At 37.0% G+C, this 21,932-nt stretch overlaps 1 protein-coding gene across 5 annotated transcripts in view; it reads right to left on the reverse strand.

Annotated features, from left to right (window-relative positions):
* Positions 1 to 21,932, reverse strand: part of ort (ora transientless) — a 244,997-nt gene that overhangs the window by 83,423 nt on the left and 139,642 nt on the right. For 4 of the 5 annotated variants that reach the window (XM_069838560.1, XM_069838561.1, XM_069838557.1 and 1 more), the window contains 2 exons: positions 18,944 to 19,091; positions 9,836 to 9,918 (listed from right to left, as the gene is read on the reverse strand). The exons of the other annotated variant lie outside the window; for it this stretch is intronic. In XM_069838560.1, coding sequence (XP_069694661.1) covers positions 9,836 to 9,918; positions 18,944 to 19,091 — 231 coding nt within the window. The remainder of the gene's footprint in view (positions 1 to 9,835; positions 9,919 to 18,943; positions 19,092 to 21,932) is intronic. 5 annotated transcript variants of the gene reach the window in all.

Here is a 21,932-nt window from a genome sequence, read left to right on the forward strand (position 1 = left end):
ATGAAAATCTGATGGTACCAGGTCGGAACTGTATGGAGGATGATCAACAACAGCGAAGCCAAGACGCTGAATGTGTTCTGTTGGCATTGCACTGGTGTGCGGACGAGTGTTGTCATGCTGTAGGAGGGGCTGCTCCATATCTGGACGAACCCTTCGAATTCGTGCATTCAGTTCTTTTTAGGGTTTCACAATACATTACAGAATTAATGGTAGTGCCTTTAGGCATGACTTCATTATGCACACCTTGAATATCCCAAAAGACTGTAAGAATGAGTTGGCTGCTGATGGCACAGCCTTGAACTTTTTGGCTGTAGGTGATCCTTTGTGGCGGAACTGCATTGATGACCTCTTGTTTTCGGAATCGAAGTGGTATACCCAGCTTTCGTCACCTGTGACAATGTTCTTTAAGAATTCACCGCCTTCCTGTTCGTAGCGCAGAAGCAATTGTTGGCAAATGTCCAATCTCTTCTGTTTCGTGGAGGAAGAAGCATTCGAGGCACCCATCGTGCGCAAACTTTCTGGAATCTAGTTCTGCAATTATCACCTGCACATGCTCTCTTAATATGCCACACTGGATTGACAGATGTTCCCGCGTTGTGCGACGATTCGCTGTAATGAGTTCACTGACACGATTGCGATGAGCGTCATCAGTTGCAGTACGTGGTCTTCCACTGGGTCCTTTGTTACACAAGTTGAGTAGAGCAACGTCGACACACTGATCACGATAATCATCCTTCAATCTCCGATGAATGTCTATCGGGGCACATTTTCTGCTGTAAGAACTCGATCACAGCACGTTACTTCAGATGCACCGACATAGTGTTGGTACACGCCAGACTATAACTCAGAGATCCCTACTGGCAGAGAGATTAAACTTGCGTCATTGAGCGCAGAAAGTTCACTGAATACAATGCACTATCACTAATATTTTTAACTATATTCACAGCGACAAAGAAAAAGGAGGCATTACTTTTCAGCATACCCTCGTATTTGGCCTCCCAAAATTACAAAGTTACACTGATCGGTACAAAGTTAGCCCAAATGACTATATAAGTAGCTATCAAATCATTTTCCGTAAAATTCACACATCGACAAACAAGCAACTGGTATGTCACGAACATTCTTGTGCCTTCATACATTACCCCTTATAATACTTTAATTGCCAAAATCTGAGGGTGAGGATACTGACGCGATAGCAGTTGGTGTTGCAGCCCAAATCGGCGTGGAATTGGAGGTGCACGACATCGACAGGCGCCATCGTGTGGGAAGGAGAGGAGAACATCCACGACCGGTGATCGTCAAGTTATAGGAAAAGAAGGGAATTCTTCCTGAATAAGAAAAAAAACTTAAAGGTAAATAAATTACGATTAGAGAAGACTTGATTCAAGCTAGGCATAAACTGTTAAGAGAATGTATTGACAAGTATGGCGTTACTATTGTCTGGACAATCGACGGCAATATCTTTGTCAAAACTGGAGATATCAAGAGGGAGATTTTTCGAGCGTCTGATAGTCACTAGTTTTGTTATGCGACTCGTCTGCACTCAAAAATTATTTCCGATTTTTATTTGTTGTATTTCCTTTTTGTTCTATATTTATTTCTTTTAACTACTGAAATAGTTTTCAAAGTACGTTTAGTTAGTAAAAGTAGTTTAAGAGAAATTTATATTATATATTTTTAAAGTTAAATTAGTTTTTGCATTTTACTTCTTTCTATACAGTTGTATAATTCTGTAAGTATGGCTAACCTGATTCTCAGAAACGTCACGACTCTCACTTTCCGTCTCCTTCCGAAACACTCCTCATCCCTTTATATTGCCTACTTGAATACCCAAAGCCTTACCGCCCATTATGACGAATTACAGTCTATATTCTCTTCCTTAAACCTACACGCAATTTTAATTTCGGAATCTTGGCTGAAACCCACTCTTCTTTCCTCAATTGTTGATTTAGATGGATATACTGTATATTAATTAGAAATTATAGATTAATGAGGAGTGGAGGTGGAACAGCCGCTTATGTTAGGTCAGACTTAAATCCTAAAGTTATATATGCATGCCCTGGAGAGTACAACGCCAAACCGGAAGAATTATTTATCGAAGTTATCACGGGTTTCCAAAAATGTTTATTATGCGTGATATATCAACCCCCATAAATAAATTATGTTATTCAACTAGAAAATTCACTAGTCAATGTAATTACACATTATAAACACGTTGATGTCATGGGTAACTTCAATACAAATCATTAGCCTTACACTCAGTACATACAAAACAACTAAAGCAGGGATGTCGAACAGCGCTCTCGAGCTGTGAACTGCAGAGCCTTCACTCCTCCCTTACCGTGCAACGGTTGAACACAGGTAGCAGGCAGTCCGGCCGAATGATCGTAAACAAAAGCGAAACTGCGGCGGCTGGTACTTTGATAACTTTTATACATCTTACCAATTGATTAGGAACTCAGTTTAGATTTGCACTTGATGAACTCTGATAAACAAAGAATGTTGCCTACATGAGGATTAATTATGATGATAATAATGATAATAATGATAATAATAATAATAATAATAATAATAATAATAATAATAATAATAATAATAATAATAGAGTTTTATCTACTGGGTCAGTCCATGAATGTTGTTCGTTAGTGACGGAAATAAATCATAATAATAATGTTGTTAATATCATGTTTAATATATCAACTTTGTGTGTATGTGTTGTAGCAGTGCAACTTCAAGTTCAGAAACGTAAACTGTTTTGATGTATAAAATTAATTACTTTTAGCGTGACTTGAAATTTGTTCATAGTTTTTGTTACAGATTCAAAATATCTCCTCCTTGAGTTCGATCCATTAGTGAAATGACATCTACAAGATCTCCATGAACATTGAAATCTGAATCGACACTCCTTATGAATATACGTAGCTAGCTGCGCCGTATCTTTCCGGTCGGTACTTTCATCAACAGCTATAGTGAGTAATAAGTGAAAGTTTTCATTCTTGCTATCAGTTGTTCCTCCAAGTTATCTCCCATTTATGATACGCGCTCTGCAAAAATATTTCGAGACAAACATATAGATTTAAAATCATTAACGTATTCCGAAAATATCCCTTTTGCAACAGCTATGAGACAGCCTTTCACAAATTCTCCGTTAGTAAATAGCTTTGAAGCCGTTGCAATAATTTTATAAATTTTGTAGCTAGCACGAACCAAGCTTTATTCTACTAACACCCGATGATGATGGAAGATTTTCTGAATTCAATCTTCATTTTAATTCTTCTACAGCCTTTTCACGAGTGAAACCGGATAACTTTTCTGGTCCATAAGCTTCAGCATAACGTGTAGAATTAAAATGCCTTTTAATATTATGATGGCTACTGTATCCAAGTTCTTTTCTACATATTAAGCAAAGTGCCTTTCCGTCCTTTAAGATAAATAAATATTTATCTGTCCACTCACTATTGAATCGTCGTTCCATATCCATACCAGCCGCCAGAGTTGATAAACACACTGCGTACAGAACACTGCTACAGCGAGCTGACTGACTGTCGTTTCAGCTCAGCTACGGTAGGAAACAGTATTAATCGTTTCACAGTTTGAGAGCGCTGTTCGACATCCCTGAACTAAAGGCTAGGTTTCAGGCAATTGATATGCAAATACTTTCCCTTCAACCTACCCATCATACCCAGCATTCTGAAACACTGATTAACATTATTGCTACCAACAATCCAGAAAGAGTTTTAGCTCACGGGCAATGCTTGGCTTCGTGTATATCATCCCATGATATCCTGCACCTAGCCTATGCCATTAAATGCCCCAAGCCTAGACCGAAATTTTGAACATATCGTGACTTAAAACGAAATGACCAAATGACACTGTATACTGATGCACTACAAATCCCCTAGCATAATATCTGGACATCGTACTCTGTTGAAGAGAAAAATGCCCAACTTATCAAATTCATTCTTAGACTATACGACAAGCACACACCACTAACAAAGTAAAGCACGAAGAGACCTCCTGCGCCTTGGATGACCAATGACATACGTGAGCTGATGGCGAGGAGAGATGCGACTTACCGAGCGTATGACGTGACAAAAGCGACTTTCTCTATAATCAAAATAAACAATTACGTAATAAGACAACTCAGACTATTCGGAAAGCAAAGCTAAAACATTTTCATAACCTTTACTCACGGAGCTCTAATTCCTCGACGCTATGGAAAAATATACGGAATCTACGACTAGGAAACACTAGATGTGAAGCTGACAACAATGCGATCCCCGTAGAAATCCTTAATGACCACTTTGCATCTGTACAGATACAACTTAGTTGAGTTACAAAATACCCCACTACATGTCACAGAACTAGACGTGGAAATCTATAACTACTCAAGCTGAGGGAGTAGATAAAATAAATATTACATTACTCTGTATGATATCTGACATAATACTACCTACACTGGCACACATATTTAACGCTTCCCTTATTACTGCTAATTTTCCAAGCCTCTGGAAAAAAGCTCTCCCCAGAAATAAAACTCCATCTTCTCCGGATGACTATAGACCTATTAGCATCCTAACGGCATTATCAAAAGTACTGGAACGTATTGTACACAAGCAACTGACAACATACTTGAACCATAACGACTTACTCGACGATTAGTCTACCAATCAGAATGTAAGACTGGCCACAGCACCACAACTGCGTTACTAAGAGTCAATTAAGACATACGTGAAGCTACGGATGACAGTAAACTGACTTTATTGACTTTACTAGACTTCAGCAAGGTCTTTGATACTGTTGATATTGACCTCCTTTTGTGCAAATTGAAAAACTTGAATCTATCGGTTTCAATCCTACCTTCGTGACCACCAGCAGTGTACAATAAATGGTGATTTCTTTCCTGAATGGCGCATCACGAAGTCTGGCGTATATTACATATATATATATATATATATATATATATACATATATATACATACATATACATATATACACATATATACATATATATATATACATACACATATATACATATATACATACACACATATACATATATACATACACACATATACATATATACATATATATATATATATATATATATTAACGACGTGACAAACACCATACAGCACTGCAGATACCACTTATTTTTCTGACGATTTACAGATCTATATACACTTTCGTCCTGATGAACTAACTGACGCAGTGACCACAATGACTGAAGATCTAAACTCTATCTATGGGCTCAAAAGTTTGGTTGAGGTTAAATCCAGGAAAATCGCAGGCAACTATAATGGTACATCAGCGGTTGCTCAGTACAATTAACAAAACCATACCAAGACTGTCAATAAATTGGTCGTTAATCAAGTATAGCGACACTAAAAATTTTGGATTATTAATGGACAGAGATCTAAACTGGAATAGTCAAGTAACCCACATCTGTAAGAAAGTATTTTCACTGCTCCACTCTCTTAATCATTTGCGAAATTATCTGCCTCTTTCCATAAAAAGAAACAATGTTCAATCGCTAGTGATGCCCCATTTTGATCACTGCGATTCTCTCTTGACAAATATAACTGTCAATTTAATTGAAAGACTACAACGTGTTCATAATGTGTGTGTCCGCTTCATCTGCAATATTCTTAAATTTGACCGTAAAACGCCATCTTTTGAAATTCTTTCATGGGTCTGCCTAAAGGAGCGGAGAACAGCACATTCTTTATCTGTTCTCTTTAGAATATTACACACTTCTAATCCAAAATATGTGAAAACTCGCTCTGAATATCGTACAACGTTACGGAATGAACATCAGGCCTTACTATTCATTCCTCGTCACCGTACCTCTTTCTATTCATCCTCTTTCACCATGTCAGTTTGTGGCCTATGGAAATCCTTACCTCGACATGTCAGGGATTGCCGAACGGTTAATCAATTTAAATTAAGAATTATATACTTTTACACGAAATTGATTTGTGAGCGTTGGCCGATTTTTACAAGTTATTCTGTGCGCTTGTACAAATTGTCTTTTAGGTCTATCATGAAGTAGAATTAGAATATGAATTGTAAATCATTTAATTATGTATCATGTTTAGTCAACATTTCATTATGTGTAAACTTGTTAATGTGCATGAAAATGATTTTTATATTTAAGTATGACTATTAATATTAATTTTTTTTTTCACTGTCTCATTGTGTAGTGTGGAAGAGAAGGCCTCATGGCCGTAACTCTACCAGAATAAATAGACAGACAGATAAATAAATATATAAATAAATAAATAAATAAATAAATAAATAAATAAATAAATAGGTAGATAAATAGATCAACAGATAAATAAATAAATGAATAAATAAATAAATAAATACTTGGGATGTACTGTAAGCAGTGACATGAGCTGCTGCCAGGAGCCTAAAAAATAGTATAACAATGCCAAAGGAAGCTTTTAATAGAAAAAGAAGAATCTTTTGTGCAGTTTTGAAAAAAATAACTAAAAAAGAGACTAGTGAAGTGATTTGCGTGAAGTGTGAAATTGTATGAGGCAGAAAAATGATATTACGACGAAGTGAATAGAAACTAGTAGAAAATATGGAATGTGAATAGGGAGAAGAAAGGAGCGTGTGAAATGGGCAGGAAAAAAAAGAAATGAAGCTATGCTAGAAAGAGAGGATAAGGAAAGAATACAGTGGGTGATCAAATTATTAGGGACACTTGGTAAAAGTAGGAATTTAATCTTCAAATTCACATAAAACACAAATAATTTGGATTTTCTCAACTGGAAAATCTTCATTACTCTAAATAGTGTTTTATTAACAATATTATTACATATTTAATCCTGTAATAATGAATATGGAACAAAATAAACAAGAAAACTAATATTTTGTCACACATCCCTTTGCAGCAATTACAGCTTTAACTTTATTTGGCATAATAGAAATGCATTGGATACAATTGTTTAATTTCTTGGCAGTGATGCCACACATTGATAAGTTTTTCTATTAAAGATTGTTTATTTGTAACAATTTCTGAATGAGCTTGCCTCTTCATTAGCTCCTAAATATTTTCAATCGGATTAAGGTCCGGAGGGTTAACAGGTCAATCCAGAACCCTAATTTTGTTGTCAGACAGGAATTTGATCACCTTATTTGCCTTGTGACAGGGAGCAGAGTCGTGCATGAACACAAAATCACCATCTGGAAACCATTCACGGACTTGTGAAAGAAGCCATTCCTTCAGAACCTTTATGTATTGATATTGTCTCATCATTCCTTGAACAAAATACAGGCGACCAGTTCCATGACCACTAATTACAGACCACAACATTGAGGCTTAGAGGATGGTTAACAGTCTTCATAATACAGTCATTTTACTGTACTTTTCACCTTTACGCCTTCTAACTAACACAGATTTGTCAGCAAGTATCTGTATGGTAGATTCATCTGAAAAACACATCTGAAAAAAGAAATAAACAGTACATAAAACACATTTGCACAAAGTAAAATTGTGACTAACAAAGAAATCATGTGAATGACAACTCACTTTTCTCCAATCATCCACAGTCCAAGATTGATGCTGCTTTGCCCAAGAGAGACACTTCTTCACCATGTATGGTTTCAGGAGTGGTTTCTTGGTTGGAGTGCGACATGAAAACCCTAACTCTTTGATCCTCCGACGGGTTGTCATAGAAGATATGTTGATTCCAGCATCTCAATGGCGCCTTTCTATGTAGAAGACTGTTAAACATCCTCTACCCATCATGATGTGGTCTGTGATTAGTGATCATGGAACTGGTCGCCTGTATTTTGTTCAAGAAATGATCAATACATAAAGTTTCTGAAGGAAAGGCTTCTTTCACAAATCCGTGAATGATTTGCAGATGGTGATTTTGTGTTCATGCACGACTGTGCACCCTGTCACAAGGCAAATATGGTGATCAAATTCCTGTCTGACAAAATTAGGGTTCTGGATTGGCCTGGTAACTTTCCGGACCTTAATCCGATTGAAAATATTTGGGAGCTAATGAAGAGGCAAGTTCATTCAGAAATTGTTACAAATAAACAATCTTTAATAGAAAAACTTATCAATGTGTGGCATCACGGCCAATTGTATCCAATGCATTTCTAGTATGCCAAAGAGAGTTAAAAATGTAATTGCTGCAAAGGGATGTGTGACAAAATATTAGTTTTCTTGTTTATTTCATTCCATATTCATTATTACACAATTAAATATGTAATAATATTGTTAATAAAACACTATTTAGAGTAATGAAGATTTTCCAGTTGAGAAAATCCAAATTATTTGTGTTTTATGTGAATTTGAAGATGAAATTCCTACTTTTACCAAGTGTCCCTAATAATTTGATCACCCACTGTAATGCTGAAACAGAACAGGAAGAAAAAGTAACTTGGCTGGCTAACTGGTGAAGAAGAGGCTGCCTACTGAAGGAGTGGTGGACAAGATATAGATGGAGGCAGTATATAGGAAAAATTGGGGGATGATGGATTTGCAGTAGAAAACCTACTCTTGGGCAGAAAACTATGAATGAATGTATCTTCGGTACACTTTCATAATTCGTCTTTGAGGGATCAAAATTATTTTTCTGTATTTTAGAAGAATTTGTGGGAAACAAATACAGGAATGAAAGGCATTTACAAGAACTCTTTATATAAGTTTGTTGTACATGAGTAATTAACTTCTTTGCGCCAACTGAAGAAGCAGTGAATAAGGTTCAACTTTGAAAGTAAAAATAAACTAAGGCTGAATTACAAGGAGGACTGCGTTTTAGTTTAGACAAGTAATTAGCATGTTGGTAATTAATAATTTCCTGTAGTGCATCGATTTAGGTTGTCGTCGAAACTTAACCGTATTACCGATGGTTTGCATTAACTCAACGACCTGTGGTCGCACGAGATTTACTACACCAAAATATCTTAGTAAGACATCTTAATCAGTAGGTATGTGCATACTTTCGGCATAGCCTCTGATAAATTCTGCACTGAAAATCTTGCATAGTTCTTTAACAATATTTTTTACAGCACACTGCACATTCGTAAGCATGTTACACATTTAAATCCTAGCACAGATAATTTAAATGATTTAAATTCGAGTCAATTGTTTTAATTATTGCCATTGTAGGACAATCCAACAATATTACGAATTCTCTGCGTGGAGTTACAGATACAGTCCTTGGCCAAAGTCAATGAGATTTCTCTGTTTTACAAATCCAAGGAACTACCTGTATTCTGTAGTCAATGAGTGTTCAGTGTTTTACAAATCTAAGAACTACTTGTACTCTGTACTCAATGAGAGCTCAATACTTCACGAATCCAGGTAACTACCTGTAATTTGTATTGAATGAGAGCCTAGCGATTTTACGAATTCAAGAAAGTGCCTGTAATCTGTAGTCAATGACATCTCAATGCTTTATGAATCAAGGAACTACCGTCCTATGCAGTCAATGAGATTCAAGGAACTACCTGTACTCTGTAGTGAATGAGATCTCAATATTTTACGAATCCAGGTAACTATCTGTACTCTGTAATTAATGAGATCTCAGTGCTTCACGAATTCAATGAAGTACCTGTGCTCTTTAGTCAAAGAGCTCAATGCGTTACGAACACAAGGAACTACAGTACTCTACAGTCAATTAATCTCAGTGCTTATGAATCCAAATAGGTACCTTACTCAGTAATCAATGAGATCACATTGTTTTAGGAATATAATAAAGTACCTCTATTATGTAGGCAATGGGAACTCAATGCTTTAGGGATTTAAGGAACTACCTGTACTCTGTAGTCAATGGGAGCTCAATGTTTTAGTGATTCAAGGAACTACCTGTACTCTGTAGTCATGTTCTCGGGTAGTCTCAGGCGATCATCCTTCCATGTCTGTGCAAAAAATATGTCTGCAGCATATGTCTGAAATATGGAGAATGAAAATTATGAATGTATATACTGTATATCTCTGACAAGACGTAATGCGTAGGCCGATGGCAGTTGCTTGTTGAATGAAGTCGCTGTATATTTATTTTATCTTCCAGTTCAAGCTCAGATTCTGTGACTGTAAGGCCTCATGAAATAAACGCAAAATAATTAAATGTAAGGAGAAAGATATGAAAGAAAATTTGAATACTGAGAATGAGAAAAACATAGTATGTAATAAATAATCAATCTTATTGGTTCTGAAGTGATTTTTGTCAGTTTATAGTACGGTTGCCAGGTTTTACGTTTTCCCAGTAAGCTTCACTTTTTTCGTTACATTTTACATATTGCGTTTTTATTTTCCCAGTAAAACGATTTCTTACGTTTTTCTCACATACTGAATAAATCAGGATATTTTTTTAATTCGCAGGACACTGTAGTTATATTTACTTCACACGGATTGCGTTGCCTTATTCTGAGGGTGTTTTCAACTTAGTTCTGTGATTAAAACGACTTATGCTATCACCAAGATATAACATGTAGCATCTTTGCTCATGGCTTTTTAAACTGTACACTCATTTTTGACAGTCGTAGTTGAAATGAACCTAACCTATAATTCAGGTCACTATTGTATTGTAATCCACGTGTGTTGTTCAGTCTAGTGCTGCGTAGAAGTATACGAGTAAACAAATCAGTATTCCTCATAAGAAAAAACTAATTACAGTAGAGTGAGGAGTATTTGAGCAAATGAGAAGGGACATTTAAGTGGCTCCTGGACCTTCAGAGAGGCGGGACTACTGCAAACTTTGTAAAAACAAAATTAGCATCCGCCATGGCAGACAATTTGATGTAAAACAACATGCCCAGTATAAATGCCATGCGGAGAAGGAAAAGTGTACTTCGGGAAGAAGCAAATTGTTAAGTTATATTGTAAATTTGAAAAATCCAGAATTTGACACTTACAGCTTGTGAATCAGGGCTTGTTTATCATTGTTTTAAACATAACCAAAATTACAACAGCTTATATTGTGTCAACAAGTTATTAGCATCCTTCTTTCAGGATTCTGATGTTGCAGCGAAAGTGTCGTGTGGCATACCAAAGTCAGAACTGTTACTAAATAATGTTTTTCCTCCAAAAAGTGTAAATGTCTTCATTTAAATTTCTAATGATCCCGAAAAGTCTGCTCAGATTTTTCCTTAGCAACTAATGCATCTAGCAGAAGGAACAGGAAAATGTTCCCAGTTTGTGTTAGATATTTCGAACCCAACAAAGGTAGTGAAAACAAAAATTTTAATTTCATTGAAAGGACAGATGAAAGTGCCAACTGTGTATCTTCGGCGTTGTTAGAAAGCCTTTAAAAATTCAATTGAAATCCCAGACATATTTGTGCACTTATAAAGGCTAATTGCTCTAATTATGTACTACACAATGCCTTGAAATATGCTATACATAAATATATATTGACACTGTAAATATTGTTTTAAAAATTTTCAACCATTTTTCAGCGTCCAGTGTTAGCAAAAGACAGGATGAATTAATTTTTTTTTTAATTTTAGATTGGTCATAAATTGTGCGTCATGTGCCAACAAGATGGCTGTTTTTAACACCAGCTCTTAAAAGTCTGCTTCACAATTTGTAGGCTATTAAGAGCTACTTTCAAAGTCTAGTCTAGATGATTGCCCATTTTTGTTTAATGTACCAAAATAATGATCCAGATTCATATATTATTGTTCAGTTATATATTATATGGGAGAGCAGCTTGACATTGCCACCAAAGCTCTAGAAAAAAAGTGAATTGAGTGTGTTTGAGTCCTTTTAATGCATGGCATTGAGCAAGGAATCATAGATAAATATTCTGGAAATGTTACCAGAAAAGTTATGAAATCTCTATCTCAACTAAAGCAGAATAAAATAATTGTAGGTGAACATTGTGATTTTTGTACTAATATTTTATGACTTCACAGAGAATAATCCGTATTCGAAGTTAGGTAGGACTGGAATATTCTACCTTTGAAAAGACTGTTGATGTGTTGAACTTGCAAGGAGCTGTGAACCTTGATGACTGTTCGAGGAATTTTGTGATAGTAGGAGTGTTTTATTATAGTATACTATCAAGGTAGTGGAACAGAGGCATTCTTAATACAACTTAGGGCCTATTCTATCTTTGTAATTATTTTTTCTTAGCTATTAACTGTTTATATATCGTCCTATTAGGCTATACCTACTTTACCGGTATCTAGTTAGTCATATAATCATAGTTATAATTTCGTACTTTTAGAATTTACGTGTGTAAACTTCAGCATTGAGACAAGTAAATAGTCGTTAAGTTGACAACATTAGCACATTACAATAGAAATCCGACAGACTCTGACAAGGAAGAAGGTAATGAGCCTGTCCCCCTCTCTACCATAGACCCAAACTGCACCACTGTATGTCATAAAAACAGCTTTCTCTGAATATCCCAACGAGCTAGAAGTAGAATATAGAGTGGCGTTCAAGTCTGTATCAGCGCTCTTTGTGGTACTAGCTTGAACTACCGGCCGCCATGTTTTAACTAGTATCTCGCTGTAGCAGAAGTAGGTGTATAAGCACGTGGAGATTTTTAAATTCTCTATTAAGATGCCTCTTGTGTGCTCGTCTTACAACTGTAGCAACCGAAGCGACAAAACAAAGAATATTTCATATTTCAGGTAAGTAGTCTGCCATAATTTGGTATTACTATTCATATAATAACAGTTATAGCTGTTATTATAAATTGATAGATAGATTCTGTAACATGTTCATTGTTTTTACAGATTCCCACTGAAAAATTATTTGTTGACTAAGCAGTGGGTTTCACAAATGAAAAGAGACAAATGGTTTCCCAAAGTACATAGTGTTTTGTGTACTGCACATTTCGATACAATATATATATATATATATATATATATATATATATATATATATATATTAATAGAACACCACGAGAATTCAGGTTTGTAAAACATGCTGACATGAATACGACTTCAAGCAGTTTATGTCTGTCCGACGAAACTGGAGCTTACGTGTCTTCCACTGAAAGCGTGTAAAAATCAACAGGAATATGCCATGGGCTCCTTTTCCACTGGGCCCCTCAATTGCAGCTTGCTGTGATTGCATTTATTTTTTAGTTTACCTCATGGATGTTTTATCCTTGTAAACTGAATAATAATCTCCTTCATATGTATTATCTATTTTTGTATATCTTAGTTGATTGAATTGTTAATGATTTAAAATTTAATTAATCGGCTTGCTGTGTATTCTATATTTTTGTATAGCTCAACTGATTGAATTGTTTATGCTTTCAAACTGAATTAATCTGCTTGCTGTACATTGTATGTTTTTGTATAGTTCAAGTGCTTGCTGTGTATTGTATATTTTTGTAGAGCCATCAACATAGCTCAGTCGGCAGACTCACTTGTCTGGTGATTTGGATTTGTGCTTGGGCTGATTATCTGGCTGGGTTATTTCAGAGGTTTTCCCTAACCGTATGGCAAATGTCAGGTAATCTACGGCGAATCCTCGGCCTCATCTCATCTCGCCAAAAAATTGTGTAACTCTAGTTCCACATCTAAAAGCTTTAATGTTAATCTAGCTAAGCTAAGATGTATGGCATAAAATGTTTCTGCATGGGTTTACTGACGACTATTAAAAATAAAGTGTTAGTAAAAATGAGATATACGAGTTATTGCGATATAAAATAAGATTCATAAGATGCAGTTATCCTGGACTACCCTTTCCGTTTCATCCTATAGAAACCACGCCCACTTCTGTACATGTTCCAGAGCTTGAAACTTCAATGTCAATGTGAGGTGTGTAGAAGAAAATATTGCGTGGCTTTTCCTTCCCACTGGTAAAAATGGGATATGTGAGTTATTACATTATAAAATAATATTAACAAAATGCAATATTCTAAGCATTCTCTTTCATTCTCGTCCTGTAGGAACCACGTCCACTTGTATCCACATCTTTAATCTTCGATGTTAACGTAAGGTGAATGGAATGAGTTTTCTGACAGCTATTAAAATAAAGAAGTGTTAGTAAAATGGAATATATAGGTTAATGCGATATAAAATAAGATTCGTGAGTAGCAACATGTTCTATACAGTCACTTTCTGTATTATGCTATAGGAACCACGCCCACTTCTCGACTAGTTAAAACATGGCGGACATAGGTTCAAAAGTTTCAAAGATGGCGGCGCAATCGCCACTCTATATTCTACTTCTAGCTCGTTGGAATATCCTCATTCTCTTAAAATTTCTCACGTTAATACTCAAAGTTTAGTTTCGCACATCGATGAAATTCACGCAATATTTACACCTTTGAATACTCATGTTATATTAATATCTGAATCCTGGCTAAAACCGTCATTAACTAATGCTATTGTTCATCTGAATGGGTATACGTTAATTCGTAATGACCGCTTACGTAGGCGAGGAGGCGGCGTTGCAGCTTACGTTAGGTCAGACCTAAGCCCCAAAACTATTTATCCTCCTCCTAGTGAACCTACTGCTCACGCTGAAATGTTACTCGTGGAAATCAATTTATCTTTCTCTAAATGTCTTATCTGTGTTATCTATCAACCGCCCAGCATAAATGACATAGCTTCTATTGAAGCAGCTTTAGTCAATGTTCTTCCTAATTATGAACACATTGTAATGATGGGTGACCTCAATACAAATCTCATTGCAACTGAAGACTACTACTACTGACAGTTTTCCAATCGTGTAATATGACTGTACTTCCCCTCAAACCGACACATCACACTCAGCATAGTGAAACACTACTTGACGTTATAACTACAAATAATCCTGACTGTGTATTAAATCACGGTCAGTGTGCAGCTTCAGGCATATCAGGTCACGATATAATCTATCTCACATATTCTCTCAAGTGTCCCAAGCCAGCGCACAAAATGTAACATTCCGTGACTTAAAACGCATTGACGATACAGCATTAGCTGCAGACGCGCTGAAAGTACCGTGGCATATAATCTGGACGTTACGGAGAGTAGACGAAAAAATTGACCGACTTAATGAATATATGTTATCGTTATTCGACAATCACGCGCCCATTCAGACGAGACGTGTTAAGAGAGCTCCTGCCCCCTGGATGACTACTGAAAGCAAAACCCTAATGACTTCTAGAGACGTGGCACATCGTAAGTACAGACATGATAAAACTGACGCAAATCTTCAACATTATAGACCAGGCCTGCAGAACTGTAGCTCTTGAGAGCACTGCTATACCCCCCTTTCTTACCCCACCCAACTTTTCTACCAGCGCGGTCATGACGTTCTAGTTACGCTCGGCTGCATTAACATTCATTCGCAGCAGCAGGTATACAATAAGCTATCAAGAATTTACAAATGAACAGATAATAAAATCCTTAGTAACATATCTTTAGAAAGTAAGAGAAAAATGAACGAGGGAAATAAATAAATTAAAAGACATGTAAAATAAATTTTAAAATGCATGTGTGCTAATAATGTAAGAAGGTCTACCTATGTGTATCGTCCTATTACCAGTAAAGCTGATTAAATCCACTTTTTGTGTAAAATAAGTTAAGTAAGGTCCCTGACATGTCTTTCCGTACTCTGTATTCGACTAAAATGAAATAAGTCCGAAATGTTGCTTGCAGGCAACAAACCAATTACTTTATTCGAAGAATTTATTACGATTTTTCGCATTAATAAAGTTTTAATTCCTGCTTTTTACAAAACTTGTATTACTGGTCTTAACTGGTTTTACTAATATAGGACGATAAATAAATTGTACGTTGATAAGTGATAGTTATATGACCGGATATCAATCCTGTCATTCAACATTGTAACGCACTCCAGTTAAATAAATAAATAAATAAATAAATAAATAAATAAATAAATAAATAAATAAATAAATAAATAAATAAATAAATAAATAAATAAATAAATAAATAAATAAATAAATAAACAAATGACGTCACATAACATTACAAGGGCATATTTATATTACATTACATCGCAGCACAGCTTATTTCACATAAACCACAGTATGTTTCCATTTCTTATTGTGGCGGCAGGCCGGAACAGACTACGCGCGCGTCCGAAGGAGCTGAAGCGCGGCGCGGCAAGGGGAAGAAGGCTACGGGCCGCGGAGCAGAGGAAACGTCTGGAAGTAGAATGTTTTGGAAACTCGGAGGCTTCGCGAAACAAAACATATGAGAACGTGTAAACCACATAAATAAAAGCGCGAGCAGCCTTCAGCAGGGAGTCAGTCAGTTGAATTAGTAGCGAGAGAGCGAGTCAGCCTTGGGCAGGAAAACAAGCACATACTCGCGCTAATGGATCAGCATGCTGAAGAAAAGCATATGCTCGCGTTAGTGGATCGCCAGGCTAGAGAACATGAACAGATAGCTGCCCAAGAGGTTCGACGGGCCACGGAAAAAACGACAACAGAATTAAGGACCTCATATATTGGCCCTGTGGAATCAACGCCTCCAGCCAGACATTCGAACTTCAAGACGCCGAAGTTCGACGGTACGACGTCTTGGACGATCTTCCGCCGCCAGTTCGATGTTACCGACATACATAATGGGTGGACGCCAGTGGAGAAGACTACCCAGCTGCTGACCGCGCTTCAGGGACAGGCGTCGGAGATACTCCACAACGTTCCAGAAGATGGAACAGCCACTGAGATAATGGAGGCCTTGGAGGGACGCTATGGTGACCAACTTGCGGCAGCATTTAGGACCCAACTGGAAACGAGGGTCCAACAGTCAGGCGAGTCCCTACAAGAATTTGCGATGGCGGTAGAACAACTGGCCCGTAAGGCCTCAGGGGCCCACCTCCTAACTTCGTCGCTGGAGAGGCGGCCTACACCTTCGGCAGTGGATTTCGGGACCCCGAAATCAGACAACTACTCTTGACTGAGCATCGCACATCAACGAAGGTCTGGCGGGGGCCCTCAGGATGGAGACGGCCAAGTTGACAGCGAAAGTCTCAACACCGCACAGGATTAGGAGCGTCACGGCGGCCGATGTTGAGGGACGCCAAACCGAAGCCACCCGAGCGACAGAGACGAGGAGCGCCCACCTGCTGGTCCTGCGGCAGACCCGGACACTTAAGGAGGAACTGCGAACGATCTGGCCACAGGCAGGAGAGAGAGAGGTAGCCGACGTCGAGGGGAGCCAACAGAAGTCACCGGAGAACGGAGACGACGGGTGCACACCTGCTGGTCGTGCGGCGAACCTGGACACTTGAGGAGGGACTGCGAACTATCTGGCCACAGGCAGAAGAGAAAGAGGTAGCCGACGTCGAGGGGAGCCAACAGAAGTCACTGGAGCGATGGAGACGACGGATGCCCACCTGCTGGTCGTGCGGCGAATCTAGACACTTGAGGAGGGACTGAGAACGATCTACTGAAACTTCACTTTCCACCCTGAAATAAATAATGGTTTATTTAACAACGCTCGCAACTGCCGAGGTTATATCAGCGTCGTTGGTGTACCGGAATTTTGTCCCACAGGAGTTCTTCTACATTCCAGTAAATCTACTGACATGAGTCTGTCGCATTTAAGCACACTAAAATGCCATAGACCTGGGTCGGGATCGAACCCACAACCTCGAGCGCAGAAGGCCAGGCCTTCACCCTGAATTATGGGTGATGCAACACTACAATTTCGAACTATACGAACGACAGATACGGCAGAATGTTACCACAATTGACTGCAACATGAATTTTGTAAGATATATCCACCTATCTTCATGGTTGTAGGTGTATTAAAACATTGACTACATATGAGGTGCTACAAATTCGAGAAACAGAAATGGGAACAACAGTAAAAAAAAACGGAATGGGCAAACACGTATGAATCAGTATGACCAATACACTTCAAATTAGATATCCTGTATACAGTGCTTGAGGAGCATGGGATATCAGGAATAGGTGAGCACATATTTAAATTTTCACTACAGTGTTGCCATGCGACGAAATGAAAAATATTTATGTGCTGAAATAAAAGAAATATTACACTGCGACAAAAAGATTGATGGCCTATTACTTTTATTATATTTTTAAGTCGGACACTGTGTAGTTAAACCTTCTGCATTTCTTAGCTAATTCCTTGAACACATAATTTTCATTCACAGAAATTTTCTCATGTATGTATGTATGTACATGAGATTCAGTCCATTAAGGCGTTTCACCCTGTGCTGTTTCTAAGAGAGACCTACGTTTTCTTTGTGATGAAAATGACTTTTCAGAAGTAGGGCTACGCGTAGTTACAGGGAGAGTAGCCATTATTGTGAACATGTTTGTAATACTGGAAGTAAGTCACTGTTATAATGTTGCATAGCTTCAACGAAGTTTAGTTTTTTTTTCTGAGATGCTCTGGGGAGGTTTACCGCCAAAACACCCCCCTCGCTGCGCCAGTGAATATATTATGAGCACGCTGTAATCTCTCAACAAGGTTACTGGTTACATTTGTCGGCAAGGAATCACAATAATCCAAATGGGGCATCACAAGCTTCTGAATAAGTGCTTTTTTAGGGTAAATGGTAGAAATTTCCTCATGTGGTTCAAAGAATGAAGCAACGAGAATATTTTCCTACATATGTATGTTACCTAACTATTCCAATTTAGGTTATTGTCCATAAAGAAACCAAGATGTTTAAAGGTTTCTGGATATTCTATTGATTTACCATTTAGCTTTGTGTGTGGTAAGTTATCGTAAGATTGGCAATAACAAAAGTAACAATAAATAATAACAATAATAATAATAATAATAATAATAATAATAATAATACACTCATTTCATATCAATAATTTATACATAAATGCAAAATATTTGGAATATTACACTCAGAGAGAAATTAGTATATTGATTCTCTTTCACTGAATGTCGACCAAATAGAATATTTGTAGAATACGTGTAAGTAATGAATGCCTTGTGTTGATGTAAACAAGTTCTCTAGCGGTTTATAAGTTCTCAAGTCCATGGCAGAATAAGTTAATACACTTACCATGGCATTCTCATCAATTGAGTCCAAACCCATTACTGTGACGTGGAAGTGCACCACAGTAGGACTTCCATCCTTCTTCGGAGGCCTCATCTTGTCATATAGCTTCGGGTCTTCTGGCAAGATGTCGTTGAATGTCAGGCTTGTAATCCTAAATCAGATCAATTACATAACAAAAATTGAAAATATTATTAAAGTGGGAAAAATATAAAGGCTGGAGTATAAAAAAAACTGTTTGAATTGTTGCACAATGCCATAAAAATCAAAAGTGGTAACACGACTGTTTTCTCGATGTGCCAACTTACCAAACGAATTATTATTATTATTATTATTATTATTATTATTATTATTATTATTATTATTATTATTATTATTATTATTATTATTATGATCATCATCATAATCATCTCTATGCCACTTCATTTTTAACTTTACAGAGTGATGGCCTTTTCTTTTCAAGAGTTTTATTTCTGAAACCACATAGGCTACCTACTAGTGAATTCTAATTAATTAAATTACTTTTAATTTTAATACAGTTCAAAGACACCCATATCGGTGTTCGAGTTAATATTATTTTTACTTCCAAAAATATCTTTCAGATTAAAGCATTATCTTTTTCGTTCGGAAACCGAACCTTATTTTTAGGAAACAACATTCTGTGTACGGTCGCAATTAATTTTAATACTAACAGAATTTGTTTCGACGCTATGAAAAAAAGTGATTCAGAAGTCACGATCGTTCATTTTATAAGACTACAATGTGGAAAACCACAAGTAAAGTTAAACGATCGCCCTTTAATCACCATATTTCACTCAATTTGTGATATACACTTAACTTTCTGTACCAAAATACTTGGCAAAAGGCAGGTTATGACAATGGCATTCTAATATCATCGTTTCAAAATGTAATTAGTATGGTTTTTTATATTGGACTACTTGAATGCGGAAGTGATGCTGAATGTGAAAAAGTGACTACAGTCAGATGTGCATATTGTTCAATTCCACGTTTCTTTGACAACTTCATTAAAATCTCACACCTGCACTTTGAAGACTGAATAGCTGTGCAACACCATCAGTCAGTAGAAAAAAGTTTATTGTTCAGGTATCATAATTATGTTAAGCAGATATTTTCTGACACTGTTGAAAGAAATGAAGCAATATAGCCACAACATTGAAATGTGTGTGTTTTTGATCTATTATATATTCTTTGCATTATCAAAGTTCATCTCTTAGACCTTCAAAGAGAACAGGAGATCATTCAAATGTCCCTCGTGATAAGACACGAAGTTTTGAAAGTAAATGACTCATACCATTGTTTTCGGGATGATTTATATTATAAGTATGTTTTTGTGCGGATCTGAATGTTCGAGATCAAGTATAGCCTTTGTGAGCCATGACGGACGGCAGAGTGCACTCAAAAAGAAATCGGAAGAACTGCAACCCGACCTCATTTTGCTGCCCATCTCGATTGCAAAATGTCGCAGTGTATTTCAGGCACTATTCCGACTTTTTTTTTTTTTTTTGCACATTGCCGTCCATTTCGACTGCATTTGTAGTTCTGCTGACCGCACCGTGCTTTCCATTTCGTATGCATTTCACTGTTTGTATGGAGTGCGAAGAAGCATTGTTATTGTTCCTCTTGAGAGCAAGGAAGAGGCGTAGGAAAATTATAAAGTTTTGGGTACATCCAATTTTACGAAACAGAAGTCAATATGATCATTTCTATAATTTTTTTCAGAACTTAGACGGTATGAAGACATTATTAATTATTTTACGATGTAAATTGCTTCTTTTGATGTATTCGCTAATATTTTAAGAGACGAAATTCAACGACATGCCACACCGTTGCGAGTAATTCTATCCCATACTGAAATAAGATTATTAAGTGAGGTATGAAATAAAACAGATAGTTTATTTTACGAGGAATGCTTGTATTACGGGCCAAGCGGAGGCAAAATTGTGCGCTGCGCAGGCGACCTTGGCCGTGACGTGTCCTGCACGAAGTTCCGATTGCCAATGTATCTTGATTCAGTTGAGTTTGAAGTTCGCTGTGGTATACACGTATCTTGTGAGAAAATGACGTATGCTATTGAAGAACGAATTTATCTAGTGGAGTGTTACGTAAAGAAAAGCAATTATAGCAAATGCTTTCGTAGATTTGTGGCAAAATTTCCCAATTCAAAATTTCCTACACAGTCTTGCGCTTCGGAGTTAACGAAAAAGTGACGTACAACAGGTTCAGTTTGCGACAAACGTACTCAGCCTAAGCGACATGTTTTAACTGCAACATATTTAACAAATTCTGTGGGTCAGCTCACAAAGCAACCAAGCTAATTAAATTCCGAACATAGACTAAAATTTGTGCAGGAAATCAAGCAAACAGATTTTGCCCCTAAAATACGGTTCTCCAAATGTTTACAATGGACACCGTAATTCACAGCTAATGTTTACGACTGATGAGGTGTGGTTTTATCTCAATGGTCATGGAGTGATGAAAATCCGCATATCGCACAGAAAGTCCCGTTGCACAGTGTTGTGAGGTTAGTGCGAGACGAATAATCGGACCAAAATTTTATAACACAACCAGAGCGTTTAGAATAGAAAGTGTGGTAACTCGGAAAGGGTCTAATGGGACTTTTAAACCCCCTGGTGTCGGCAAAGCAACTGAGCGTGACGATCGTTTTCCTCTTCATACGGTAAACAGAGCAGGTAGAACTAGCTCTGCTATGGAATTAAAGAGAGATTTCTTGTGGTGTTCCGGTGATTTTTATGTGAGCGAGTAGTAATATGCCTAATTGTTTTGTTCTTGGTGTAAATCCGAATATATAATTAGTAAGGAAGTAAGAATTTTCTTTATTTCACTCAACGAATAGGTTATTTTTCAGAAGTGGTGTACAGCAATTCCACAAAAACAGAAAACTGTATGCTCTTCCTTATATCTGTGTGATATCCATTTTTCTGCAGTTTTGATAGTAAGAGTCGATAAATTTATT

The sequence above is a fragment of the Periplaneta americana genome, chromosome 10 (genome assembly GCF_040183065.1).
Source record: "Periplaneta americana isolate PAMFEO1 chromosome 10, P.americana_PAMFEO1_priV1, whole genome shotgun sequence".
Taxonomy (NCBI): domain Eukaryota; kingdom Metazoa; phylum Arthropoda; class Insecta; order Blattodea; family Blattidae; genus Periplaneta; species Periplaneta americana.